General features: G+C 33.7%; 2 protein-coding genes across 5 annotated transcripts; one reads left to right on the top strand and one right to left on the bottom strand.

The window, feature by feature from the left end:
* Positions 1-3511: 3511 nt before the first annotated feature.
* On the bottom strand, positions 3512-5454 carry LOC104742217 (THO complex subunit 5A). The gene is made up of 4 exons (XM_010463191.3): positions 4898-5454; positions 4412-4748; positions 4020-4321; positions 3512-3930 (listed from the first exon to the last, which is right to left on the bottom strand). Exons 1-4 carry the CDS (start codon positions 5369-5371, stop codon positions 3685-3687), a joined length of 1359 nt encoding a protein of 452 aa, XP_010461493.2. The 5' UTR covers positions 5372-5454; the 3' UTR covers positions 3512-3684.
* A 558-nt stretch (positions 5455-6012) lies between these two features.
* Positions 6013-9382, top strand: LOC104742216 (uncharacterized). Of its 4 annotated transcripts, none has more exons than XM_010463186.3 (12): positions 6013-6183; positions 6289-6343; positions 6416-6458; positions 6557-6636; positions 6731-7177; positions 7277-7407; positions 7638-7804; positions 7896-8127; positions 8337-8472; positions 8544-8638; positions 8744-8867; positions 9100-9382. In XM_010463186.3, the coding sequence occupies exons 1-12, from the start codon at positions 6092-6094 to the stop codon at positions 9169-9171; spliced, it is 1674 nt and encodes a 557-aa protein (XP_010461488.1). In that variant the 5' UTR covers positions 6013-6091; the 3' UTR covers positions 9172-9382. The 4 variants fall into 4 exon arrangements, with proteins under 4 accessions (XP_010461488.1, XP_010461491.1, XP_087341841.1 ...); XM_010463189.3 differs by having other exon boundaries at positions 6051-6128; XM_087485715.1 differs by lacking the exon at positions 6416-6458 and having other exon boundaries at positions 6060-6183; positions 6564-6636.
* The last annotated feature ends 2860 nt before the right edge of the window (positions 9383-12242 follow it).

Genomic DNA, 12242 nt, shown 5'->3' with positions numbered 1-12242 from the left:
TAAAAATTAATTTTAAATATTGTAATATGTTAAATAGTGCTATTTTTAGAAATTTATGAAATGTGTGCTATAGTTGTTCATAAAACTTGTTTTAGTGCTATTTTAGGGTATTTCTCTTTAAAAAATTTCACCAATAGAAAAAACTTGAAAGCAATATTTTTGAATAAATTATTTTGTTAGATGAATAATATGAGATGATCTATGTTTATATAGAAGTGTGTATTTTACATTTATTAGAATTAATAATTTTATGTATATTTTCCTTAATCCCTTTTCTATTTTTTTTTGTAGAATTAATAACTTAAAATTAAAATATGTAATTTTTTTTTTATAATTTGAGTTTTATGAATTATATATATATATATATATATATAATCTCCTTATAATTATTTGAAAAAATTTTGCTTAATTTTTGTAATTTTTTATAATTATCTTTTTATATTATTAATATTGTTTGAAACAATTTTATTGTTTTTGTCGTAATCTTAAATCTCCTATTAAATATTAACTTTTACATATGTCAAAATTTCAGATTAGTAACTTGACACGTGTCAAAATCACGTGTTAGTTTTAACTATCATAGATCAAAATTAAAAACTCACCAGATCGTGATATTTGTCATGATCTAGTGAGTTACTAACTTTGAGAACTAAATTTTACTCCCTCCGTTTCATAATATAGGATGTTTTAGAGAAGATTTTTTGTTTCATAATATAAGATGTTTTCAAGTTTCTATGCTACTTTTAGATTAATTTAATATTTTCTATTATGAAGTCTTGTTTATGATTGGTTAAACTTTTTTAAGTGGTCTTTTCTTAATCTGTGTGCTTTCATCCAAAACATCTTATATTTTGAAACGGATGGAGTATATAATAAGATATATATATATATATATATATATATATATATATATATAAAAATGCAGATCATTAAAAGAAGTTTTAGTTTGCTGGTCGACCTGTTCCTGATTCTCAAATTCCTAAAAAAGTAAGATTCATTGAAATTTACGTGCGATACATTCCATACTTAATTATTCTCTGGTTTGCCTTTCAACACTTGATATCGAAAGCTTTTAAGGAATTAGGGTTTATTTTCATGCTGAAATTTGCGTTAAATACTTGCTGTTTGGTCTATAACCTGACCACTGAAAAAAACAAACACCGAAGGGTAGATTCATCGTTATAACATTTTCAGCAAAAGTTTCCGAAGAAGTCAACAGGGCATTCCTAAAATTGAACTCAGGACCTCTCGCACCCTAAGCGAGAATCATACCACTAGACCAAATGCCCTGTTATAGTGCAATCTAGTTAAATCGTTGAATAGTTTGGTCATATTTTTTATTTCGTTCTCTTAGTCGACTTTAACTATATAAATAGTTTAGTAGGCTATTCCGGGACCTAATCTGTGTGACCTTTTCTTAACTGAAATGTAAATGAAATGATCATTAGCATTTTCGGTAGAAAATAGATATCTCGTTTGTATTGTAGTCTGTAAAATAGATATCTAGTTTGTATGGTACTCTGTAATTATACTTCAGTTAGATATTTGTCCAACTGGTCAAACCTCTTCCAGCACAAACCAATCAGAAGAGGAAAAGTTTGCTCGTCCAGTCGTCCTACATGTAAACCTCTCGCACCCAAAGCGAGAATCATACCACTAGACCAAATGCCCTGTTGTTTATGTACACAACTGAAGCACTATAAGCGTGAAGTTAGAATCTACTGTTCGAGTTAATGCATGATTTTTGGTTCTGTTGAATCTGGAGTATGAGTGTAGCATGATTCTTGATTGATGATGTAAGTCTGAAGTATGCTAGGTGTTTCTCTGCTGAATCTAAGACAATATCTAGTTTATTAGTCTCTCAATGAAACTCGGTAGGAGTTGTTCATGCTGTAGAATCATGCATCTACCTTTGCTCTTATTTTACGATCTATGCCAAATGTTCACTGTTGTATGTGAATCTGTCTATTCCTTTTTATGAAGTGAGAGAGAGAGAGAGAGGTCCTTTTCTGGAGAGTGTTTTTTCTCATCTGTCCTTGGTTCTCTAATGCAGCATCTATGTAGTGTAGTTTCTGTGATAAGAGTCTTTCAGGACAAAAAAGCATTCAAATTCAATATAAACACCAAATCCTACTGAAGTGGAAGATGCGTTTTTATGTACCCTTGGATATGTTCTCTCATTTCCTTCTCAAAGGTACTTCTGTTGAAATTTTGTTTTAATTCCCTTTGAAGAACACATCAGTGCTTGAAACGTTTTGTCCAGGATGAGAACTAGATTCTTCAGGAGGGTGAAAAGTATTTGAATTACTTTTTAACTAGAGATCAGGAAATAAGAATTATTAGTTATCACATTATAGCTACCAAAATCTTGATCAGAGCCGCATCTGTAACTTAGTAGACTAAATGCCCTGTTGTTATGTCCTTTTAGTTTTATGCATGCATCTTCCTTTTAGTAAACGTCCTAGTGAATTGAATTTATATGTTTTCCCAACCATATACTGGAATGTACCCAAATGACCTGAGGTGGCTCAGAGATTAAAGTTGTTCATCAAAAAAGTTCTAGTGACTTTATTTATCTTGTTGGCAAGTCGAAAAGTGATTGATGCTACCAAAATGTTAAAATTTAATAAATTTATTAGATCTGACAATTACTGTGACCAAACTGTTGAATTGTACATCTGGAAGTCTAATGTTTTGAAACGAATACGAAAAAGTAGTACTCAAGTTTCATAAACTTTTGCATTGTGCTTGTTTTGGTTTGTAGGCTTACACTGTGGAGCTTGTAGCTGAAGTTGCACAATTAAAGAGAAGAAGAGTTAAAAAGGAGGCAGGTAATCACCGACCCAAAGCCACATATGCTATTATGCTACATACAAATCTTTTAGTTTCTCATTGTATGTATGTCTTTGGTGTTACATACAAAAATGGAAGTGCAATAGTATTTTAATTCCATTTTACACTATTTTGCTTACCATATGAGACTTATTCGGCTTATGCAAGTTAAACCCACCATAGTTCCTACAGGTTGCTAGCGATCCCAGTGAGGATATGTTGGGTTTGAGATTTGCTTGCTAATGGACAAAGAATGATTTCATAGAGCCATGATTTAAACTTTTTTTGACACCAAAACCCCTTTTACCAATCTCTAAAACACTTTGTTTGACACCAAACTGCATATATTATAGCTGAGACAACTGTCTTATATCACCACTCTCTGCGTCAAAGTTGAAAGCTTTATTTGGTGGATAAACAACAGATGGAGATGAGGAATCTTTTCAAGGGAACCCCCAGGAAAAAAAGCTATGGAGGAAACACTCAGGACCTTAGTGAAATCAATGGGTAATTAAGTTCTTGTGGTCATACTTAGCTTAGGTGTTGAGTTGAGCTCTCATTTTTAAGATTGTAACCTCTCTCTATACATACACAAGACCATCAAGAATCTCTTCACTTTGTAATTGCTATACTTAATTAGATTCAGAGGTCGGTCTTTGTTAATTAATATAATGCCGCATATATAATTCTGTTTATTTCTTCTCGTTGCCTCATTATAACATAACAATGTGTGAATAGTTTACAAATACCAAGAAAGTCTTCAAATTCAGATACAAGAACTAACTGACTTACAGATATGAAGAACTTCTACTACTGTCAAAAGATGGGGAAAAACATACCGAGTGGGGTGACTCAGACAAGAGTTAGCTTAGCCTTTTTCTGGGACCGTATTCTTTGCAGAACGGTTTGCACATTGCGGTGATCAGACGCAGAAGCATAGTCTATAGCTGTATCACTAGTTTGAGTATCCTTGTCAGTAAACAATGGTGACATCTCAGGTAAAATCTCAATCCCCGCCAAATGTTGTGCCCACTTATATGGCCTCGAAGTTCTGCTCTCATCAAATAAATGATCATCGCCAAGAATGAGCTTTGCTGACTGAACAAACCAACAAAAGAAAGTAAGTATCAATGCTTTTAAGAAAATTGTTGTTATAAATGGATGTAAAGTGATAAAAAGGTATGCACCTGATGAGGAGGCTCAAGACCTGCATCTTCTGGAAATAAGTTACATAGTATACTTTTCTCAAGTTCATCCTGAGACTCTTCAATGCCAACACATACAACGTTCAACTTCAACAAGTACTCAAACTTGAGCACGACAGGTCTATTGGATTTCGGATCTGGAATCTCAACATCATATACGTGAAGGACAACTTTAAGAGGATGAATTTGATATAGTCCTCCCTCGTCAGAACCCTCTTTCTTGGATCGTTTCCTTTGCCTTTTTCCATCATCATCTTCACCATTATCCTCCAATCTTAGACTCTCTGTAGTATTGAACATACATGGCATTTTCAAGAACGGAAAAGGGCTACATTTACATTACTATTTCAACAAAACGTTTCACTATTGCTAACCTGAGTTCTGTTCTGCCTGCTGGCGGGCATAAGTTTGAGCATCCTTAAGGCTCCCAGATACCTCGAGATCTATATTCTCTTCAAAAGCTTCTTTTCGTGCCATGAACTGCGAATATATAACATAAAGCGGCGGAGGAAGAAGCTCAGCTAAATTATGATACTTCAGCTTCTTTGGATTCGGCAAACTCAGTTGGCTCTGTACTGGCAAAGATGCTTTCTTTAAAGATTTGAGATGCACTGGAAGACTTGACAGAAACTTGTTACGCTCTGCATTACTTTCCAGCAAACTCTTCTTATGTTGTTCCAACCTCGCTCTAAGCTTGCATAGTTCTTTCCTCTGTGTGCATAACAAGCTTAACCACTCAAATCACATTTGAACCACAAAAACTCCTAATAACATGAACTTGGTCCAACAGTTCGAGCCTAAACATATTCAATCACATAAGCTTCTACAAGAATCTTAAACTGAGTCTCTTAATTAATTACCTGATGAAGCTCAAAATTGAGTCTTTTAAGCATCAAATCATGAAAAGTATCATTTGAAAGAGTTTGAGACTTGATTGCTTCAGGAGCTTCACTGAAGAACTCTTGTTCAGATATGAGATCGATGTTGGGATACCTAGATTTGAAATCTCTGCTAGCTTTATTAGCTTTGAGGTAATGACTCTTCTCATACATGAGATTGTGAAGCTCCAACGTCGTGAAATCCACCGGAGATTTTGCTAAATCCGTCTCAGTTTTCGCTTTCTCTTCCTCTACAAGAATCGCGCGATTCGCTTGTCGCAGATTGATGAAATTGAGAAACATCTGAGTGAGGAGTTCTCGATTCTCGGTTTTGGGGTTTCCTTGTTGCTTGATTGAGAGCATCTTCTCGACGATGGCCTCGATGTAGGCTTTGGTCTCTTGAAGTAGCTCTACCGGTGATTTCTCCGCCGTGTTGTTCGCCATCTCCGATTGCATTATTCCTTTCTGCTAGCTCGGGCGAGAGGGTTTTGAGTTTTTTTTAAAGGAAAAATTAAAACTGTTTGTTTCTAATTAAGCCGGTTTGGTTTGGTTGGACATTTTGGTATTTCAATGTTCGGTTTGGAAAATTTGACAAATACTAATAAAATTGAAGTTTAGTTCGGTTTGTAAAGGAAAAATTTCGGTTTAATTTGGTACAAATAAAACTAAATAGTTATTAATTAGTTTCGGTTAATTTGAAACTGTTTGGTTTGTTTGGTAAATTTTTAATTTTGGTTATTTTTGTTTGTTAGGTAAGGTTAGTTCGAGACCGAACATATTTGAACGGTTATTTTTGATAAATTTATGCTGAAATTGGAATAGAAACCAAATGTGGTTAAGTTTGTTATTTAAATATTTTGGCTTCATTTCGTATATTATATTCCCATATTTTGGATCAAAATTTAAATAATATTTCGATAATCTCGGTTTGGTATTTCCGAACCGGACGAAATCGAACCATTAATAAAAAAAATGTATGGTTCTTTACTTCTTTTTGCCGGCTAGCTTCATCTAATTAACCAAACTAGACAAATTTCGGTTTAGTTCAGTTACGTATGTTTCATAAAAGTAACATTAAATTACCAAACCACGAAAACGCGTCGTTTTAAATGGCAAATATAAGAAGAGAGGTGTCTGGGTGTAAGGAGGTTTTGGTTGATTCGTATTCCTGAGAGAATGGGAAAGGTCAGAGGCGAAGTAGAAGAAGAAGAAGGTGAAGCTATTGTAGCTCTGGGCTCTCTCTTCAAGCTTACTCAAATCCATCTATGGTTATAAGTCTTGATTTTTATAAGAGGATTTAGCTCTTTCGTTGAGTTTTCAGCTGTTTCTTTTTTGTTCTCGTCTGATTCTCTTCTGCCTGTTTCAATACTCAGGGACGATGGGTCTACAAATACTCATTTAGTTCCTCTCTTCCATGAACACAGTGGTGTAAGTGTTCTTTATATAGTTGAATTTGTCTTATGCTTCTGTGAATTTTGGGTTCAAATTTTGGTAATGCAGATACCCCTAAACAAGAGTGTTGATGATACTTCTGGAATTGCGAGTATGTCTTACCTTTTAAGTTATCTGTAAAGTTTTGGTTTTTATTTATGGTGGTTAAAGATCTTTAAAAGTTGTTGAATTTGAAATTTTTGTTTGAAGATATTAGGTCTGAGGAGATGGGATTGATGAAAGAGATGACTGCTATGGGTCTTCCGGTTTCCTTCCGAACAAATAAGGAGGTACCTTTTGATTTCACTTATCAAAATTCATTGGTTTTTAGTTAGTTTGGCATGAATCATGCCGCATGATCTGAGAATTCAACAATTTATACAGTGGAAAAACAGAACAAGAGGCTACCAAAAGAAAGGGCTCAAGGTTCAAATAAACGACGAGGCTAATGTTCTTTTCGTAGAAGAAGACAACAAGGATGTAGCATCCACTATAAATTTGGTTTCTGATTTGAAGACTTCTGATTATGCTATTGGTGATGATGAGGACGTTCACAAACTGTGTGTAGAAGATGATTGTGTTCAAAGTACCACAGTCGGAAAAGAAAATCATGATGTTGTTGTAGAAAGCTGTGTCTTGGGAAATGAAGATGGAGAGTCTCAGGGTGATAACCATGAATCTAATGAATGGAAAGTCTACTGGGATTCTTTCTATGGACGGAGTTATTTTTACAATGTTAAGACACAAGAGTCCACATGGGAGCCGCCACTTGGGATCGAGCATCTAGCTTATAGCAACGAAAGCCACAACTTGACTGAATTGGCTATAGAGGTGATTGAGATGGATGCCTGCCTTTTTTATCTTTCTTGTAAACTCTCAGGAGATTTTGTTCATTTACTTTTGATTAATTCTTTTCTTTTTGGTGTTAAGACAACAGAGAATCAACATGATTCCCTGTTTGGAACTGGACCTGCCGATAAAGTTGATGCTGAAAAACCTGATGATCTTGGTGGAGTTTGTCAGAGTCAATGTGAAACAGAAGCCCTAGCCGAAGTTAACAGGTATTACAATTCAATATAGTGTGGTCTTTCTTCCTGCTGGTTTTATCATGGCATTATGTTCCTGGACTGAACTTAGTTGAACTGAGATTTTTACTAGGGAATAAACAACCATACTTTCTTTCATATCTTTTAGTATTAGCTATTGAGCATTGCAATGTTGATTTAATTAGTGTCTATGATGGTCTGTTGTTTCTTTAACAACAGCCTTCTAACATTTTTCTTGTTTTCAGTTTGGCTGATACATACCAAGAAACTTCTGTTGGAAGTCAACCTTTTGATATTACTACTCTTGATGAAGAGGGAAACGGTGCATCTGTTGTTGTCAATACCGTTAGGAAGGCTAAGAAGGAGTCCAGAAGATCTCGAGCCAGAAAGAAATTACTCGATTCGTACACAGGTTTGCAATACCTATTGCATACATGTAGCTTTGAATTTTCATAGCTGCAGTTGGTCTGTTGTTGAAATCTTTTGGATTCTTCTGTGAGCAGGGACTGGAATGAAAGGTGTTCTTGAAGAATACTCTGCAATCCTTGGCAAGTATTGGTGCCAAAGATACCTCCTCTTCTCCAGATTTGATGAAGGCATCAAAATGGACGAGGAAGGATGGTTTTCTGTCACTCCTGAACTTATAGCTAAGCATCATGCCGCACGTTGTAATGAAGGCATAGTCATTGACTGTTTTACAGGAGTTGGTGGAAATGCTATTCAGTTTGCATCAAGGTGATTGAACATACACTCTTTATACTCAAGTTTTTACATTTTTTAGTATATACTTTTGGCAGTTCTTAGTCACTCAATCATTGCTAGATTTCCTCACGATAGCAGGATTTAAATCGAAGTAAGATTTCTCCACCAACTGGTGGAAGTAAGGTTTTGAACATTTTGGGCAATTTTCTTGTCTAATTTTCTGCTATGTTGTCCCTTTTTAGGAGTCACTATGTGATTGCAGTTGATTTGGATCCAAAGAAACTTGATTTAGCGCAGCATAATGCTGCCATATATGGTGTTGCTGATAAAATCGACTTTGTGAAGGGAGACTTCTTTGACTTGGCACATAACTTGAAGGTCTTTTTCTTCAACTCGTCTTATATATTTTGGTTTTCGTGTAGCCATTAGTATAAAATTTTATTTTACAGGCAGGCACTGTATTCCTATCGCCTCCCTGGGGAGGTCCTGATTATCTTAAAGCAAGTACGTATGACATGAAGACAATGTTGAGACCTCGTGATGGGTATATCTCTTGTGCTGATTATTTATTATGTGATTCAGAGTTTTTGAGCTCTTTAATCTCTTTAGATGATAAGAAATATTGACTCACTGTCCCTGAATGATGCAGAGACGCTCTATTTAAGGCGGCCATGAACATTGCGTCAACAGTCATTATGTTTCTTCCAAGAAATGTTGATATTAACCAATTGGCAGAACTAGCCTTATCAACATCTCCTCCATGGTCACTGGAGGCAAGTGTTTTTTTTTCTTATCACTTTCCTAGTTGGTCGATTATATTTATGAGCATATTGTTTGGAATTTAAAAAGACGTTCCAAGAATTTGGATAGATTCTGATGCTTATTCATGATGATTAAAAACTGATGATTTGTCATCATGTTGCATTGGTGAAAACTGTATGGTATTTGATATTTATATTGGAAACAAACTCCATTTGTCTAACAGGCAAGCACCAATGTTTTCAGGTGGAAAAGAACTACGTAAATGGGAAGCTGAAGGCGATAACAGCATATTACGTCAGACAAAATAGTTCTTAGAACTTATAAGAAGACAGCGGTTTCTTCTCACAAATTCGATGCAGGAAGGCCACAAAGGGCGAAAGGTACCTTGCAATCTGCATTTGTGTCAGCTTGTTGAATCCAAGTAGATGAAAAGTGTTGTGATCATAAGTTATGCGTTTGTATGTAAAAAATGTGTTTTGCCAACTCTGGGTTTAAGCCCATTCGATATAAAACTCTGATTCAGAAATTTTGTGTTATGCAATCAATCATTGCTTCAAACTGTGAATTGAAAAGGAAACTTGTGTAAGAAAACGAAGTGAGACAGAAGTGTTTCTAATTTTCTATATTGTTGCCCACACTCTATATCTCCAGTCACTTTTTCGGGATCATGTGCAACAGCATCGTACTGTTGAATCTTATCCTCTGTTTGGCCAAGCAAACAGAACACGATGAGAAGCAATATACAGCCAAAAAATGTACATTTGTCCGAATTAGAAAATTAGAACATTTAGTGATGTTTTAGCCATATTCTACAAGCAACAGCCATATTCGAAAAACATCACTAAATGTCTCATGTTTCTGGCCCAGCTTATACAAAATTTCTCACTCACATACATATTTGCTTCTTCCTTCAATGCTGAGTTAGTTCGGTAAGTTTCATGGTAACTTCTCTTATTCTTGCATATAAATAGAGATTGCAAGACAACAACGTGTGTGATGTGGATGCGTGATTTTATAAAAGTTTGGAAATATATTTTACTTCACACAATTTTGTAAAAGACACCATAAAACTGAGAATGGAACCATACAGAAGATCATTAGTATTGGAAATTTTGAATAATTTGCTAGACAATTTGTTTTTGATAAAAAGACAGGCAAATCACATTTAATTTTTTTTTATCAATCGTCATAAATAATTAAATTAAATTAAATTAATTAAATAAGTATTTAAATCAAACCAACATACTTTAACTATTTCACGTTGACGGATATTACTGTTCCGTCATCTTTCGTGGTGGTAGAAACAAGAAAGTTAGTTTTAAGGTTTAAAGTGTTAGTAAAATCATTTTAAAGGTTTATAGTGTTAGTGAAATTCTCTTGAGTTTTAAAGTACTACCGAGTGACATTTTGAAGGTTTAAAACGTGATTTTCCCAAATAATTTGTATCCAATACACATATTAACATCTATTCGTTGGGAAGTTGAGAAGACATTATAATTTGTTTGTTGAAAAATTAAATGATTATTTACTTAGTTACCATTAGTAAATGGCAAAAAAGTACTAGAAAAGTAGAAAAGGTTTGAAATGATATTTATGAGGTGATTCTGTTTTTTTTTAATAATTTCTTTTATTATGTTTTTAAAAGTATAAAATTATTTCAAATATATATAGGGCATTATGATAATATATTTCACGTTTCTATGCTTTAAAAATAAATTAGTTTTATTATTTTTTGTTGACATAACAAGATGAGATTAGATAGTGATATTGTACAAACCCACGCTGTACAGCGGGAAATATTTACGTAAATTGATTTGTTTGTTACAAAATAATAGTAAAAAATTATTAATTCTATACAGTTAAAAAAATTATATGTTAATTTACTTAATTTCATACTCGTTAATATTTCATGTAGTTGGTACTATTTTGGTTTGGTGTAATATCAAATTCATTAATTATAAATTCGGTAAAGTCTAAAAAAAAACTCAACAAAACATGTATTGACCTTTGATCTGGTATTACAAATTGATGTGATCGTGTTTAGAGATCTTAATATACCAAATTTACAATAGTGACTTGTGTTAATATTAACACCATTGCAGTTATTGATATAACATGTTAGTATATATTAACTTTATATGTGAAAATTACACTTAGATTATGTATATGTATATTGTCAACATTATACACTTAGTATTGTTTTTTTTGTCAACCATTGGGCCACAACTGACCGACCCATTAGCCAAATCCCTACATTCGTAGGGAGCGGGACTCGATCACGGGTGTGATGGTGCCTTGTGCATTAAGGACTTACCACTGGCCACTGCACTAAGGTCACTTCACCACTTAGTATTGTTTATATAGTGAATATTGTGTATAAAAAATAAGTTTTAGCCAGTTAAATAGTTTTTTTGTCAACCATTGGGCCACAACTGGCCGACCCATTAGCCAAATCCCTACATTCGTAGAGAGCGGGACTCGATCACGGGTGTGATGGTGCCTTGTGCATTAAGGACTTACCACTGGCCACTGCACTAATGTCACTTCACCACTTAGTATTGTTTATATAGTGAATATTGTGTATAAAAAATAAGTTTTAGCCAGTTAAATAGTTTGTTATTTTTTTTATTTTTTTTTCAACCTAACTATAATTAATTAAAACAAAACTCCTAAGTTGGTTGCCCAAACAGGAGGAAGTTGTTTACAAAAATGGTACTCGACAATAACTTTCTAGAAGAACGAGCTAAACAATCAGCCTTCCCATTGGACTCGCGATGGTGCAAGACCCGGAGGAGTAGTCGGCTTTCTCTATGCTCCTTAATGAGTTCTAGGCTCTTCGTGCTTTCTTCGCGATGGTGCAAGACCCGAAAGAGTGGCCGGCTTTCTCTACGCTCTTTGATGACTTCCAGGCTCTTCGTGCTTTCTTGATGAGCTAAACAATAGTTTGTTATTTTTTTCTAAAATTTCTGAAACAATAAATAGATTCTGTTAATAATTTCAATAAATACTTTCAAAAATATTGTTCTATTATCTTGTAAACAAATATAAACTTTTAATTTGTTAGTTATTAAATTAATTAAAATGCAATAGCATTTTTCCTAATATGCCACATCAAGGCTGGTCAAAGTTCTAACAACATTGATATTTTTAAAATATAAGCAATGTTGTATCTTAGTTTTAAAATATATTTGTCATTATTAAACGATTTAGATATGCAAATATTTAATGTAAGTTTTATAAATAAAATTAAGTTTATAATTGTTCTAAATAGTCTCTTATTGTTTCCTAAGATTTATGAAATAATATATAGAATTTTCTAAATAATTTTATTAAAAAATTTCAAAATAATGTTTTATTATTTTATAAACTAATATAATTTTTTTTGG

The sequence above is a fragment of the Camelina sativa genome, chromosome 14, assembly GCF_030686135.1.
Source record: "Camelina sativa cultivar CO46 ecotype springtype chromosome 14, ASM3068613v1".
Taxonomy (NCBI): domain Eukaryota; kingdom Viridiplantae; phylum Streptophyta; class Magnoliopsida; order Brassicales; family Brassicaceae; genus Camelina; species Camelina sativa.
The sequence above is the reverse complement of the archived record's forward strand: the minus strand, read 5'-3'. Positions and strand labels throughout refer to the sequence as shown.

Bases quoted from the DNA above. Each gene is read 5' to 3' on its own strand.
- LOC104742217 (XM_010463191.3), bottom strand. From the start codon at position 5,371: ATGCAATCGGAGATGGCGAACAACACGGCGGAGAAATCACCGGTAGAG. The intron at 4,322-4,411 runs GTTAGCAATAGT...TCAATACTACAG, and splicing joins GCAGGCAGAACAGAACTCAG to AGAGTCTAAGATTGGAGGAT. The intron at 3,931-4,019 runs GTGCATACCTTT...TGGTTTGTTCAG, and splicing joins GTCTTGAGCCTCCTCATCAG to TCAGCAAAGCTCATTCTTGG.
- LOC104742216 (XM_010463186.3), top strand. From the start codon at position 6,092: ATGGGAAAGGTCAGAGGCGAAGTAGAAGAAGAAGAAGGTGAAGCTATT. The intron at 6,637-6,730 runs GTACCTTTTGAT...CAATTTATACAG, and splicing joins CCTTCCGAACAAATAAGGAG to TGGAAAAACAGAACAAGAGG. The intron at 8,128-8,336 runs GTGATTGAACAT...GTCCCTTTTTAG, and splicing joins GCTATTCAGTTTGCATCAAG to GAGTCACTATGTGATTGCAG.